The 16,844-nt window shown below is 35.7% G+C and overlaps 1 protein-coding gene and 1 long non-coding RNA gene across 9 annotated transcripts in view; one reads left to right on the top strand and one right to left on the bottom strand.

Annotated features, from left to right (window-relative positions):
• SOX6 (SRY-box transcription factor 6) overlaps positions 1 to 16,844 on the bottom strand; it is a 757,470-nt gene that overhangs the window by 483,452 nt on the left and 257,174 nt on the right. Inside the window, exon 5 of one of the 7 annotated variants that reach the window (XM_054523662.2) lies at positions 3,288 to 3,367. Within the exon in view, the coding sequence (XP_054379637.1) occupies positions 3,288 to 3,367 (80 nt within the window). 7 annotated transcript variants of the gene reach the window in all.
• LOC129048920 (uncharacterized) lies at positions 431 to 16,832 on the top strand. Of its 2 annotated transcripts, XR_008511609.1 has the most exons (4): positions 431 to 541; positions 997 to 1,104; positions 9,268 to 9,309; positions 16,168 to 16,832. It is a non-coding gene; the product is annotated as an uncharacterized LOC129048920 (long non-coding RNA). The 2 variants fall into 2 exon arrangements; XR_008511608.2 differs by lacking the exon at positions 431 to 541 and having other exon boundaries at positions 704 to 1,104.

Raw genomic sequence — 16,844 nt, 5'->3', positions numbered from 1 at the left:
TATTTCTTCCGAGTTTGATTGCAATAGCAAAGAAAATAATTTGATTAAAAATAAAGACATATGAATACCAATAATTGTTCAGGGTACAAACAATTTGCATATGTATATTTATTTCTGTGTTAAATCACATGATTTTAAATGTAATCAAATTTAATTTCTTCTAAAGAGGCTTGTGATTTTAAAAACTGAAAAGTTAGCCTTAGAACATATTTTATATTTATTTTTAATTGGTTCTATATCTTTTGCAAATTCCAAATTATCTTTAAATTGTCTTCACATAATGATATAAATATAAAACATTTATATTTTTAATATAATATAAATGTATATATAATATAATGTAAGTTTCCCTTTAAGAATATGAACTCTGTAATAATACAGCCTATTAGTCACAGAATCATAGAATTTTAGATCTAAAAGAGCCAGTGACTGCCAGCAAACCACCAGAAGCTAGGAAGAGGCAAAAAAAGATTCCCTACAGGTTTCAAAGGGATCAAGGCCCTGCCAACACCTTGATTTTAGACTTCTAGCCTCCAGAAGTGTGAGACAATACATTTCTGTTTGAAGCCAGCCAGTTTATGATACTTTGTTACAGCAGCAGCAGCAGCCCTAGGAAATTAATACACCTACCAAAAAAGTCTTTCAGCAAAACTATTTCAAATAGGAAAAATTTGTTTTTTCCCTTTTTGTTTCTTCTTTTTGTTTTTATTTTCCTTCTCCCTTCTCTTTCTTTCCTGGTTGCTTTCCCACTGTTTATAAACATAATTATGTTCTCCCTATTCCAAAAAAAAGACCCTTCCCTCAGTGGTCTCTCTCCATTAAGGGACTGCCCCAGTCACTTGCTACCTCAGCTACCAGGATCCTTTAGAAAGTGTTCTATCCCTCTACCACTATTTCCTCATCAACATCCTCACAGTGCAGTCCTTTGCCATCTAGCCCTGGCCTTAGCAACAAGCTCCGATTGACAAATCCTCATTCTTCTAAAATTCTCAACAGAATTCGATACTCATATGTTAAATCAATAGTGATTGCTGTTAAACCACCATGGCACACGTTTACCTATGTAACAAACCACGTTTCTGCACATGTATCCCGGAACTCAAGGTAAAATAAAAATAAAAAATAATAGTGATTGCTGTTGGTCACTTCCTTCTTACTGAAATTCTCTCCTCTTTTGACTTCCATGACATAAAAACTTATTTTTCTCTATTCTTTCATTGCTCTTCTCCCTTCTCCCTTTATCATTCCCCCAGGATTTCAATCTTAAGGTGTTCTATCTCTCATTTCCTCTCTCGCTCTTTCCCTCTCTCCTTTCCTCCCTCTTCCCTCGCTCTCTGTCTGCAGCCATATATCATCTATCACTCCTTTGCAGGTAATTCCCAAATCTCTATCTCTAGCCCAGAACTCTTTTTTGAGTTCCCTACTCATACTTCCACACAATGTAATTTTGTAGTTAAGAGCACAGAATCTTGTACACCTAATTTTAAGTCCTGGCTCTGTCATCCACCAACTCTGCAACTTCAGGCAAAATAGTTAATCTTTCTAAGTCTCAGTTTCCTCATCTGTAAAATAGGTTTTGTAATAATAATATCTACTTTACTGGGTTGTTGGAAGGATTGAATGAGAAAATAGATTCTGAGCAGTGAATAATTGTGCCTCTTGCATAAGAATTTTTCGGTAAATGACACCTTGCTGTCATTTTAACTGTCTGACATCTCCACATATTGCTATACGTAGCCTCTTAAATTCAATATGCATGTAGCCACTCCACTGTGTTCTGTCCCCAAACTATCATCTACTCATGGAATCCTAGCCTTCTCTGTGAACCAAGCATAAAATCTGGCCAAAAAATGTAGGCACATTTAAGAATGTAAGGGCCTGGCCAACTGTGGTGGCTCAAACCTGTAATCCCAGCACTTTGGGAGGCCAAGTTGGGAGGATTGTTCAAGGCCAGGAGATCGACATCAGCCTGGTCAACATAGTGAGACTCCATCTTTACAAGAGATTAAAAAAAAAAAAATAGCTAGCATGGCATTGCATGCTTGTAGTTTCAGCTAATTTTTACATCCTGGGAGGCTGGGAGGTGGATTGACCCCAAGAGCTCAAGGCTGAAGGGAGCTATGATTGTACCACTGCATTCCGGCCTGGGGAGCAGAGCAAAACCCTGTCTCTATTTTTTTTTTTTTTAAAAAAAGATAAGGGCCTTAGAAATTCTCTCTCCTGAACTATTTTAAAATTAATCTTATTCTATCCAGTATTACAGTCATTATATATTTTCCCATATCCCCATACCCAACCCCACTAGATTGTGAGCTCCATGACAGCAGAGATGTTTTATATACCTTGTAGTACCTAAAAGAGAACCTTATATATTGCAAGTACTCAAAGAACATCTGTTTATGTGAATTAAGATTAAAGGTCTCATAAGTACCTAGGTTCATAAGCTAGGTTTAAATACTAAGTAGTTTAGTTTCTCTATCACCTGCTCTTGAGGAAGTCTCCTAATCTCATTCTTGCAATTCAGGACCCATAGCATTCTACCACAAAAACAGGAGCAACTAACATGCAGTGAAAGCTTACTATGTGCCAGGCACTGTTCTCAGCACTTGATGTGTTAAAATGTTCATTCTTCCACCTGTAAACTACGTAATATGGGGAAAATTATTTAACTTGTCTGTGCTGAGTTTCCTCATGCATAAAACTGGGAAAATAGATATAATAAATACCTCAAAGAGTTGCTTATAGTTTCACATGAGACAATTCATTTAAAGTGATTAGTACAGTGTCTGGTATATGGTATATGCTCAATAAAAGTTGTTATTGTAAAAATATAAGCATGTGTGAGTGTAGGGAAGATCTTTTTCTTAACTATAGTCATCAATCAGTAAACAAAATTGGATAAGCCTGTATAATGAGTAAATCTGATGTATGAAACAAACCCACTAGTGTAAAAAGAAGGTTATCAATGAGTTTAATGAGGAAAGACAAATCAAGTATAGGCCTTTTGGAAGTATGTATGTTTTTGTGTGTGTGAGTGTGTATATGTGTGTATACATATATATAAACTATATATGCAAAATAAACTGCAACTTACTTATTTTTAAATAAAATTTAACATATGTGTCAATTTGCTTTGATTCAAGTAAAGAGTATATACAAATAAGTGTAACCATTTCCTATACATCAACTTGAAATTATAATAAGAGATTTTTAAAAATTAAAATGACTAAAAACTGAGCCTAAGTAATATTTTAAGAGAAAAAATTTCAAAATTGGGGGATATTTACCTCTTTTCATTTATTTTGCTGGACACACTGATTGCAGCATCCAGAGATGGAGGCATGTAAAAATGTTTGTAGTTTCTTTCCTAGAAAGAGAATGGAACTAGGTATATGCAGAATTGGATATATGAGCAGCTTGTTCTAACCTAGTCAAGAACTTTCTATGAATTCTTTATTTTGAAGAATATTAGGAATACAGGAAATCTTCAAGTCTTTCTTAGAACCCATATAAATAGTGTATCAGGCTCTGAAGAGGATCTGGTCTAATAGGATCAGGGTCTGATCTACCTATCTCTGTTGTTTGGTGATAATCTTTCTATAATATCAGTGAAAAAAAAAAAAAGAAGAAAAATAGGGGCCAGAGGGGCAGCAGATTTCCCTGCCTTCCCTAGGGCACAAAGGAGAAGTCCATGATCAGGAAATCTCGAGCAACCTGTATAGTCCCTAGGTCTAAAAAGAGATCCCCTTGCTCGCTCCTTACCTCCTGATACCTCTTCCAGCTCCTACCCTTTAAATGCCACAGAAGTAACCTTATAATAACCTTCTGACAAGAAGTACAGGAGAGCATGTAGGTGAATAGGAAGAAGCATATTGTTATGTTCTCCCAAGTTTCTAGCCAAAAGAACTTTTTTCATCAGGCAAGTATAAGGGAAAGATAAGACAGACAGTTTTCATCATTTTCTTCACTGTTCATAATCTAAATTTGACAGTAGCCTCCAGTAGATTGGCAGAGAAAAAAAAATTAAACATCTAACAGCTGAATGGCCAATAGAAAAACTATGGGCAATATTAATACTATTTATCAGAATAATTATGCTACTATTCACATTTCTCCTAATTAAGTTGAAACGTAAAGGGAATGTAATGCAGAGATACAGAACCAGATAAACAGGGAGCCTTAATTACAGTCACTCCAAATACAATTCTATTTCTTTTATTTAAGTTTAATTGTATTTCTATCTTCTATTTTAAGTAGAATCTCATGCGTTCATTTTATATCACAATAAATAGCCAATGTGTAATGGCATTTATCAGCTGCTCACTAAAACAAAGAAGTTGTATCAGGGCTGACACAAATGATTGACCTAATTAGAGAAATGTATATAATAGCTAGTTTCACAATAAAGATTATGGATAAAGTAAGTTCTTTTGTAATTCCTCTAAAGAATACTATATAGACCTTCCAACTGATCTGAATGAATAATAAGTTACACAGCTACAGCACCAAAAAATGGCTTTAATCCTTTATCTCTCAAAGTATAGCCACTTCCTTCCTGGCAGAGTTCAGATCTTGAGATTCCTCTTCCATAAAATTTTATTCACAAATTGTCTTTTCATGGTATCATTCCCTGTGTAAGAAATTGAATTTTTACAACTGAAATTTACAGCAGGGAAACAGTATACAGTTGTCTTTCCACAGCAAGATTGTCCCAATAATTCCTATACTATGTAATTTCAGTTAAAGCTGCCAACCATAGACTATAATTAAGTTTAACATTCAAGACCTCACTACACCTCTCTATAAAGTGTAAACACAGATTGGCATACAACTGGTATTTCTGAAGTGTCCAGATTCTCCTCTTTCATACAGTTAAACTATCTATTGCACACTTTAAGTTCCATATATAGACACCAAGCACTGAAGGAAACAGGAAACATTATGTTAACATGACTATAGCATTGATAAATAAAAAAACATAACCCCGAGGCTAAGCTGCCAAATAAGTAGTGAATTAATTTCTGTAAAGTACTCCAATATTACAAAGGTGTGTTGAAAGGTGTCTGCTCATGTTTCAAATTAAACGCACTGCTGGTCAGCATTAGCACCTCAGCTTTGAACACCAGCCATTTGCCTATAACACTTCAGGGGCTAGGAAAAACGGATTTGCCGTTCACACTGGAATAATTAGAACATGTCAGGAAGAATTAATTTCCTCATTTTTCAAAAGGATACACAGAAATTACCATGTTATTATATGACAGGGTCCCTTGGAGAATTATATTAAATTTAATTTCTAGCGCAGCCCACACAACAAATTAAAGTCATAAATAAGATGGAAAGAAGCAGGACGCAGAGCATATGTTTATGGCAATGAGTGAAGCCAAGGGACCAGAAACAACTATCTTCATTTCATTTTATTTAAATCAGCCAGACACTGTGTATCTGAATGACAGCACTTGTTAATGGTGCTGAGATTATAGGCTCCTTAATTTTAGAAAACAGAAGCAGTCAGTCAGTGTCTAAAATAGTACATTTCCTACAATGCAAAAATTAGTATAAATTTACTTCCTTTTCAAGTCCATTTCTTTTTGCCCTGCAGCAAGTTTAACAAAGATAAACTTATTTTTAATAATACTGTTTCTCTATTTGTCTTCACTTTGGGCAATTTTCTTGGATTAAAAAGAAAAATGTAAGAAGTAAAACAGAAGAGTTACCAGGATAAGTGAAATCTGCAAACACAGTGTCTGTCCAGAATACAAGTTTCCTGCTCCGTCCTGAAAATACATCTACCCATTCAGGGCTGAGAGACAAATTTCTCCAACAGAAAATTTGTTTTTCATATTAAATGAAAAATGGCTTTTTCATACTGCCTATCAAATTGGAGTGAAACTACTAAGGGTATGGTTCAGCCACCCTAAAAGCACTGGATTTTTAACTATTCATGAAGCCCAAATGTGTGTAGAACAGAAGAGATTCTACAGCCCACTAATACTACAGCCACCCCTCATGTCACATCCAGAGACTTCCTGCTGCCTTCTCTTCCTGCTTAAGAATCTCTCCTCAGGTACCACCTCTTTTCCTTCCACCTCAGTTAGACATGTGCACTCAGTAAAGGATTCTTGCTTATGACCATACCATCTACTCCGAAATCAGCCCAAGTGCACCACAGAAACAATAAAACTAATAAATGTATTATAAAATACTAATGCCATTATTGATGCCCTCCCTTCTCAGTGCACATATATGTACAATTTTATTTGTTAGTTAAGTTATACGTAAAATAACCAGACTAGAAGCAAGTATATAATTTTTCCCTATATGCTACAAAAAATACTCAAGGTGTACTGTAGATATTGATGCTTTTGTATTGAGAGGTCAGCACCTCTCCAACATTGAAGGCTAGCATCAAGTTACACCTCCCTGGAGCAATCCAAATGCTTCAAATACCAATTATCAAAGCAATTTATATTATTTACTATTCAGAATTTCTTAAGAACGCATAATCATTATCTTTTAACATAAAATATCCTCATTGTATGGCAAATATTAAAAAATTGTAAACAGTGATGTTTAGAAAACTATTTAAAATGACTAAATCAAAAGCAATAAAAAAGCTGCCACAAAAGAGATCATTAACAAACTTACATAACTTTTTCCTCCTTCCAGCATAGATTTAATCTCCACATAGTCCCCTACAAATTCTAAATCATAAATGTTAAGATTACTCACAGCTCCAGAAACACGCTGGTATTTTATCATCCTTAATAACTGAAGACATTCTTAAGGTGAAAAAGGAGTTTGTACAGTTGAAGAAATGACTGTCATGAAACTGAGCACTCCCTTGGGTGCAACAAACTTTAAATAATTTGTGAATCAATTAACTGGCGACTCTCTTCATAACACAGATTTCACACTCCCAGGTGACTGCATTATCAGCCTGATACAAATCATAACATTTTGGAGAAAAGTTCATAATTGAAATCATTAATTAATTTAACAGGACTTTTAGTTATGCATTGCATTAAACAGCTGTAAAGGAACAGAGATTAATTAGTTGTTTCTCTGACAATTTTCACTGCTGCTATTTACTTGGTGGAAAACTTTTCAACTTGTAAAGCACATCATGCTCTCTATAATCTGGTAGTGACCTATCCAAGCAATTTCAAGTTGAAGAAATTATAATTTCTCTAAAATGAAGTCTGGAGCCTCTGAGGTGTTTCTCTGGAAGAAGAAAAATTAAATAACAAATATTGTAAAGCCTGACCTTATGCTTACGTGAAAATGAAACCTGCCTCTGGAATAAAGCCTTAAAAGTATATATCACAAGTAACACAGAAATGAAGAAACCAAAGTTATGCCTAGCTAACATTTCCCTGAAGCTATTAAAATGACATGCATTCACATATTTTGCATATCAATCTTTTTCTCTTAAATATATAAATACAAATTATTAAACATAAATTATATTTATGTGCATATCTAGTGCCTTTACTTCTTAGAATTTAGAATCATTTGACTGACCTACAAGTTGCTCTAGCAAATTATTGGCTAGCAAAGTATAAGAAAATTCAAAAAGCAACTCAAAAGGACCATTTTAAGGAAAAATGACTAGCAATTTTTGCAATACATCATTCCGAAGTCCTTTCATATCACATCACACTCCGCACAATTTCATCATTTTAACAGTTTAACATCTCATCTACTGTAAGAAAGGCACTAAAAAGTATGTCAGGAGATTATAATAAAACATGTAATTCCCTAGAAAAATACACATCTTATCAAAATGAATTAGTTGAAATTAAATATTTTCCAGGTTCATATCAGGAAATAATCAACGGCACCACCAAAATCTCAAGAATTTTTTTTCAGCCCAATCCTTTCCCCCATTCCCTCTGCCCCACATGCAGCAATCACACTGAACTTTTTAGAATTCCTAAAATATACTAGTCCCTTTTAATGTCTGGTGCTTTTACAAATACTATACCCCCATCTTAGACTATTTTATCTCCATGTCCTCTCCAGATAATTCCCTATAAAAGGTAGCTCAAGTGTTAACCTACTCAATGAAGCTTCCCTTCAATTCTTCCGGACAAATTACACATTTCTACATATATTTTTTCATTCATATCTCAATTATAAGACTGTGTTATGATTTCTCCTTTACTTGTCTCTACATTAGAGTTTTAAGTTAACTTAAAACTAGCTTTAGTATGCTATTCACATTTACATCTCAAACATGTCTATATGGAACATTTCAGGCTCTCCATAAATGTCTGTGGATTGAAAGAATGAATGAATGAACATGCACATATTTATCTCTGCATTTAGATTTAATAATATTTATTTAGCACCTGTTGTAAACCAACCACAGTGCTAGGTCCTTGACAAAATCTCCACAAATTGTTTTTAAGTTGAAGAAGAAAGCCTCTATTTTTTTCTTTTTTAAAAAATTCTTTTAAAAATATTTTATTCTAACTTTTATTTTAGGTTCTGGGGTACATGTGCAGGTTTGCCACATGGGTAAATTGCATATTGCTGGGGTTTGATGTCCAAATGATCTTGCCACCCTGATAGAGAGCACAGTGCCCAAAATGTAGTGTCTATATTTTTAAAAACATTAGCCCTGGGCTGGGCACGGTGGATCATGCCTGTAATCCCAACACTTTGGAAGGCCGAGGCAGGCAGATCATGAGGTCAAGAGATCAAGACCATCCTGGCCAACATGATGGAACCCCATCTCTACTAAAAATACAAAAAATTAGCTGGGCGCGATAGTGGGCACCTGTAGTCCCAGCTACTCAGGAGGGTGAGGCAGGAGAATCACTTGAACCCGGGAGGTGGAGGCTGCAGTGAGCCGAGATCACGCCACTGCACTCCAGCCTGGCAACAGAGCAAGATTCTGTCTCCAAAAAAAAAAAAAAAAAAAAAAAATTGCCTTGACCTTTTTTTAAGTATTTTGTATTTTGTTTAAAAATTAGTAATTATTACCTAATGAGATTTGGAATAAGAAAACAAGAAGCAAAAACTGTTAAAAAAAAAAAAAAAGTAAGTTGTTTTAGTATATAATTTTTTCTGTCAAAATCCCTTTGCCATCAAAATATCCATTTGCCAGAAGTCAAATTATACAAAAGTGTTAAAAAATGGTTTATGTCTGTGGTTCTGCCAACACTCTCTTACCTACATTGGCAGAAGAATGAATCTTTGTCTTTTCTGAGATAGCATGGTATAAAGTAATAGTAATTACAATATTATTTTCTCCCTTAGGTCCATTATTTCCCATAATTCGCTGTGGCAGTAAGGCAAATGGTAATGGCTCATGTCTTATCTTGCACATTTTCTGACTTATATCTTTACCTCTTACTTGTTTCTCACTAATTTAGCCCACTATAATGGCAAGGATAAGTTGGCATCTTCTTAAAGTGTTAACATTTACATAAGAATCTGTGGCAATTTTGTTCACAGAATTCTTATAAGAATTAAATGAGATAACATAATGTATGTAAGTCAACACGTTAGTCCCCTTCCCTCCCTCTTACCCTGAAAACACATAAACTCAGAAAATGTGTCCTAAAGCAAGTTGTTATTATAGAATCATTCTGACATAGTGTGCACAATTGGCTCCACTCTGCAGATATTTGATGAGACTATTTAATAAGAGGTTAAAGAGAGAAGTAAAATGTGTATCTTTGTTAGAAATAGTTGAATGGATTTAAAAATTTAATAGTGAAATTAAGAATAACGAAGAGTGAGGATGAGGTCTGCCTAAGTGGATTACAGATTGCTGGAAACGTGCTCACTTTCGCTCAGCCAGTTACTTGTGACCAAAAAGGTCATGGTTAGATGTAAAGCTCAAAGTCATGTAACAAAACAAAGTTAACTTCCACATAGAAATCATGCTCATTTTTTTTCTGTACTTGCCCTATCATAAAAATTAATTTGTCACCCAATTACTAGTGAACCTAAGGTGCTATAGGGAAGTAATACCTTGATAGCATTATATGATTCTAAGACCCAGAAGAATCCTGAATCAAGAATGGACTTGCATTCTACATAGAGATTCACATTAAAACACATAAACATGGTAACACTAGAGTAACAATAGACCTATTACTATAGACTCAATAAGTCAGGAAACTGTCATTTACATAATCCACCAACTTTGCAAATTATTTCCCAACAAATAACAATTACTGTTCTCCTTCATCTCTGGTCTCATCTGAATATACTAATGCTTTAATTTCTTGTTCTGCAACTCACTCTACCTACCAACACACTTTAAATTGCCCCATGATTTGCATATTCGTCCAACAAGGTTGCAGCCATGTATCTGTGGGCATTTTTATATCCTTATCCATAAACCAAATCTGTGTACCCACAGAGCTATTGGGAAACATCTGAATATATCTCATTTACCTATTACTGATCATGTTCTTACTGCACTGTATCATCACTGAAAGAACTCCTTACCTTCCTCTGGTCCTCAAAGCATATTTTTGTGCAATACCTTTAATCCAAGTTCATCCTATTCCACCTTGTGTGAGTACCCTTGAGGAGGCTTGTTTTAGAATCCTGACCCTGAGTTCAATGAAGCTTAGATCTAGTACACTTGCTTGTTTTCAATTCTCCTCTGGGGTAGCATCACATAGCTATTACATATTGAACAAGTCTATCTCCTTGTATAAAAGTATACCCACAAAGGTTTATTTATAGTTAATGTGGCAAAAGTACCTGGATTAATGTCAAGTTTTAGTTTGGAATCTTTGGTTTTTCTCTAATGGTCATACAATATCTACAGACCAATCTTACTCCTGAGAAGGTAACAAAGTAGAGGGCAACATTTCAACATTGTCCAGAAATAGGACAATAGATTCCTTTCTGAAAGTGTGTGTTTGGGATATGGGAGAAAAACAGAGATGCAAAAAGGCAGAATAGATGTTATTTTTCTAGATTATCTTTTTAATGAGCCAAAACAAGGTCCAGTAGCACCTACCTTACCTAGATGATTCAAGAATCATCTTTCTAATAAAAGAATGAAGATTACAATGGAGATTATTATAAGGGTTGCATGTAAGAATGCAAAATGAAGAAGGGGCAAAAGAGATGACAAGATGGAGGAGAGAAGAAAAAGAGAGGAAAGAAAGGAGAGGAGAGAAAGAAGGAAAAAGAAAGAGACAGAAAGGAGAGACAAAGATAGAAATAGCCTACTATTAAATTTAGAAATATGGCAGGGTTTGGAGAGAGAGAAAAAGAGATCATAAAAGCCAACTGCACCCGTTATTTTCTTTTTAAAATATTTTCTATTTTACAGAAAGGGACTGGAAAAATGAGGTAAGCAAATTACCTTCACAAATACTCATTCTTATTTTATTTAATTAGCTTCATGGATCTGATACCCCCACACCTTGGTTAGGAATTTTAGTGGTCATATTTCTGCAGAGTTAAAGTGATCCCAAACAATTTCTCCAATGTATTACGCACATAAACAAGTTTTTCTTCAAAACCAGGAGGGATGGTCATTTTTTCCTCCATTTTCTCTTCCATAAACATAGTTATTATAGAAAATGAAAGGAAAATTCCACTCTTCATTCATGTTTGAGTTCCTCTGACTTGCTAAAATATACTGGCCTGTAGCATAAGATGTAATTCCATATTTATCTATTTCTTTTTTACTTAAAAATAAGACATATACAAGATTTAATTATTTAAGATATTAAAAGAATAGTAAGTTTTTCTATCCAGCATTCTGGAGGGTCTGTTTTCCTTCCTTCCTTTCTTTCTTTCTTTCCTTCTTTCTTTCTCTGTTTCTTTCTTTACTTTCCTTCTTCTTTCCTTTTTTCCTTCCTTTCTTCCTTCCTCCCTCCCTCCTCCTTTCCTTTCTTCCATCCTTTCTTCCTCCCTCTCTCCCACCCTCCCTTCCTCCCTTTCTTCCCTTCTTTTTCTTTTCTTCCATGCAGGGAAAAAATTATTTTATCAAGAAGTTTCAACTTTATTAAAAATATGCAACAATCATCATTAAAAGTCTGTTTTTATTTGCTTTTCAATACAACTCTTCACAAAAAATTAAAAATTACTTTAAAAAATTAAGTAATTTTTAAGCTAAAATTAGGAAGTTATTAGGATTTAGGAAAAGAGCACAGTCATTGAATAAAGCAATCTTGAATATTAATTCTGGCTCTATCATTTACTGTGCTACTATCAGAAAAGTTTATGCTACCACTCTGAGCCTCAATTATAAAAATGGGTACAGTAATAGTTTTTACCCTACAGGGTAATTACGAGGATTAAGTGAGAAAATTATTTCTCTCTCTCCTTCTATTTCTCTCTCTCTCTCTCTCTTTCTTTGTCTCTCTCTCTCTCTCTGTTGTATTCACTTCAGTATATATAGAGAGAGAAACAGAAAGAGAGAGAGAGAGACAGACCTGGCACAGTTAATCACTTGATACATACTGTTATTAATAGATTATACACTATTAGTAGAGTACAAAATTTATCTTCCTAATGATTTTATTCAAACAAGCAATAAAATTAAAGTCCTGTGGAGGAGACTCAGTTCTTTGAAAACAATGGTAGACTAAATAATATGAAGATCAAAACAGGGAAAAAAATTTGCTTACTTTAATGCAATAGTTTTCAAACTATGTGTTGAATGAGTGACAAAATGAATTTTTGGAGTCAATCAGCATGACTACTGTACAAGACAGTGATAGCATACAAGAAGAAGGTGCATATAAGTGGTTGCATTCACTTCAGTCTTACATCCACCAAATCAGTATGGCGGTCAGCTGTCAGCCAAAGAGAGGGAAGAAACAGAGCTAATCAAGTTGTGTTAAGTAACCCAGTCATTGCACAGAAATCTGTACAGTTCTTGTTCCCTGGCAGTACAGCTGGCAACAGCACAGATGTAATTTGAGGGATTTTCTATAGGATGCTTATGAGTTTGACTTCACTGTTGGCTTCTTGCCACTGCAACCTATACACTGGATAACTCTGTTTATGAGGAACCCAGCTATGTGCTTAGAGGAAGAAGAATCAGATTTTTCACTTGGTTGGTGGGCATGAAGTCAGCTGAGTTTTCAGTTTGCCAAATGTTTCTGCATATTTTTTCAAATGCTCCAGGTTAATAAAAATACATGATTTGTATTGCCAAGCACCTTTCCCCTACACTTTGAGCTCATGTGTTTCCTTGGGAAACTAAATTCTTTCTATTTTACTCATAACTCATCAAACTGTTTTCTTTAAACTGACTAATCTTTAGAGCCTTTTCAATATCACTCCTCTCATTTTTTTCCCCATTACCCTCCTTTTATTCAACTTTCCCTCTTGGCAATAAAAAAAGTACAATTTTCCAGATTTCAAGTGAAAGAAGTGAATATGATTCAAAATTGCTGAGTTTCAAAATGATGTGACCAAATAACTTTTCCATCATCTACTTACACTTTCATATGACTTTCTTCTGATACTCTTAATAGATATAATGTAATTAAACAGTAATTACTATTCTTCATTTAAGTGAATTGCCCTATATTTAAGAATATTTAATTTGTGATCAACCTCAGCTACTTCCTATATGATTATATCATCCTATCTCATATAAGACCTATTAAATAATACATTACAGGGCAAGTACAGTGGCTTATGCCTGTAATCCCTGCATTCTGGGAGACCAAGGCAGGAGGATCACTTGAGCCCAGGGGTTCAAGACCAGTCTGATCAACATAGTAAGATCCTGTCTTTACAAAAAACAATTTTAAAATTAGCTGTAAACAGTGATGCACACTTATAAGGCTGTATATTAAGGCTGAGGCTTAGGAAACCCTTGAGCCTAGGAGTTCAAGGCTGCAGTGCAAGCTATGATTACACCACTGCACTTCAGCCCAGGTGACAGAATGAGATGCTGTCTCTACATGATGATGATAATAACAATAATATATTTCAAAACTATTCTGGTATTAGAAACTTAACTACTCTTACCTGTGCTACCATTTAAAAACCAAGAGTCCAAATTGTGGGGCATAGGGTAGTAGAGTAAGTAGAAGACATACAATGAAAATACTTGGAATATACTGTGAGGCATGGTGAACGAGCAGAAGTATTGGGTTTCTCCATCCTTTGGCTAATCAGTGTAAAATTATAAAATGCCCCTTCTTTTTTTTTTTTTTTTGAGACGGAGTCTCGCTCTGTCGCCCAGCCTGGAGTGCAGTGGCACCATCTCGGCTCACTGCAAGCTCCGCCACCCGGGTTCGCGCCATTCTCCTGTCTCTGCCTCCTGAGTAGCTGGGACTATAGGCGCCCGCTACCACGCCCGGCTAAGTTTTTGTATTTTTAGTGGAGACGGGGTTTCACCGTGTTAGCCAGGATGGTCTCGATCTCCTGACCCCGTGATCTGCCCGCCTCGGCCTCCCAAAGTGTTGGGATTACAGGCGTGAGCCACCGCGCCCAGCCGCCGCTTCTTTATTTTTAAAATATAAAAACCTCCAATTGGATGCCTGCCATGTATAAGCAGACATACATCTCCACAACAGGGCCATGAAGATCATCACATCCTTCCTCTTTCAGCCAGGACACCCAGTTACTTTCTTTCTACAGCTAGGGATATCAGTAAGTCCTCCTTTCCTCCCAAATTCCATCTCAATAGGTTTTTTGATTTCCACTGCTAGAATGCACTGTGAACTGGTAGAATGGAGGTAGAAAAAGTCAAATCGCACTACCAAAAATTCATCAGAATAATGCTACGAAAGTTAGATTTCAAAATGAGAGTTCAAAATCACTTGACAGACAGTTGCTAAATACTATAGCACTATCAACAATATTATTGAGCTACATTATATAGTAAATGGGTTTCAGTAGGTTGCCCAAGGAACCAAATCACCATCTACAACCTGGTTTCTATGAGACTATGTATTCCAGACAGCTAACTTATAACTTTCAGAACCTTACTTATTAGTAAGTTGGAAACTGCCTACAAATAGACCCCTGCGCAAACTTCAGAGAAATCTTTTTGTGATATAAAAAAATACTAAAAATCCAGGTAACTATCAGCTGTTAAGTAAGTCATATGCTTTAAAAAAGGAGAAGCACAATTTTTTAAAGTAGCAAGAATTCAACATAAAAGTTATAAATTACTCCATCATTTACCATATATGAAGTCTGAGATTTTCAAATACAGAACTTGGAAGCATGCATTAACAAATGATTATTAATGGCTATTGCACATTGTTGATATGTTGATAACAAAGGGTGAAAACCATATTGCCAATAATATGTATTGTGGATAATGGGGAAAATATAGACAGCTTCTAAATCTGTTACCATTTTCTTCTGAATATAAGTGATTTGGATGCTGCCTTTAAAAATTACACAGATCAAACTTTCTAACCTGGGAACTAGAAAAGTTAATACAACTACAAGTCAGTCCATTCTCATGCAAATTCCAGAGAAATAACTCAATGCACATTTAATCATCTGCACAACTCAATGCTTTCTTTTCATATATGACAAAAACTATATGGATCCATAAAAATGTCATCTGAGCAGAGTTTTGAACATCTATCATAAGAACTTATCATAAAGTCACCAAATATACTATATTGATATGATGCTTAAATGATCTAATAAATGCCCATTTCAATTGGCTAAGAAAAACCAGATTGCTATAGAAAGGCATAAATGTTCACCAATAAAGCTAGGATCCAAAGCAAAGATGCATGGAAATAAATTATGAGGGTGTTTGTAGAAAAGAATACATGGACTTTTCAGTAAAAATTAGAACAAAATTTACTTAATGATTTGAGGGGCACCGGGTGCAGTGGCTCATACCTGTAATCCTAGCACTTTGGGAGGCTAAGGCAGGTGGATTGCTTAAGCCTAGCAGTTGACCAGTGTGGGCAACATGGCGAAACACTGTCTCTACAAAAAATTAAAACATTAGCCAGGCATGGTGGCACATGCCTGTAGTCCCAGCTGCTTGGGAGGCTGAGGCAGGAGGATCATTTGAGCCAGGGATGCAGAGGTTGCAGTGAGCCGAGATCACACCATTGCACTCCAGCCTAGGCAACAGAGCAAGATCCTGTCTCCAAAAAATAGTAATTTTGAGGGGAGAACTTTCTCTGAGGTAGCATAGATTATAACTGAATATATAATTATTCTCCTATTTTTAATATACAGGATCAAGACTCATAATATGAAGTCGGAGGGTTGTCTGTAACTAACTGCACCCTGACATTCTCATTCGTCTAATGAGCCTGAAGTCCCACAGCAACTGAAGATTGGATGTCTACTCAGGACTTCCAAAAGCCTTCCCCCAGAGCACATGCTAGTAAACACCACATAGTATTATCCAGCCACATTATGGAGTAATGTGTACATGTTACTTACTCATTCTTCAGCCACTCCCTTTGCCATTAGTAATCTCTTTCTTTACCAGCATGCTGTCCTTCAGCCATATAAGTTGTGCATTAAAATAAGAGCCCTACTAACCATCCTGCCAGTGCAGCTGGGGATGGAAGGCCCATTCATTCAGCTGCACCTGCTGAAGCAGTCCATCATTCTGGGTATTGTGCATCCTAATCAACTGTGAAGTAGTCCATTAAAGAAGCATGTTTAAGGTCAGGTGCGCTGGCTGATGCCTTCCAACACTTTGGGAGGCCGAGGAGAAAGGATTGCTTGAGCCCAGGAGTTCGGACCAGACCCGGCAACATAGTGAAACCCCATCTCAACAAAAAAATTTAAAAAATTAGCTGGACATGGTGGCATGCGCCGGGAGTCTCAGCTACTCGAGCCATGGTCATTCCACTGCACTCCAGCTTGGGTGACAGAGCAAGACCCTATCTAAAAATAAATAA

This window comes from Pongo abelii, chromosome 9 (assembly GCF_028885655.2).
Source record: "Pongo abelii isolate AG06213 chromosome 9, NHGRI_mPonAbe1-v2.0_pri, whole genome shotgun sequence".
Lineage (NCBI taxonomy): Eukaryota > Metazoa > Chordata > Mammalia > Primates > Hominidae > Pongo > Pongo abelii.
The sequence above is the reverse complement of the archived record's forward strand: the minus strand, read 5'-3'. Positions and strand labels throughout refer to the sequence as shown.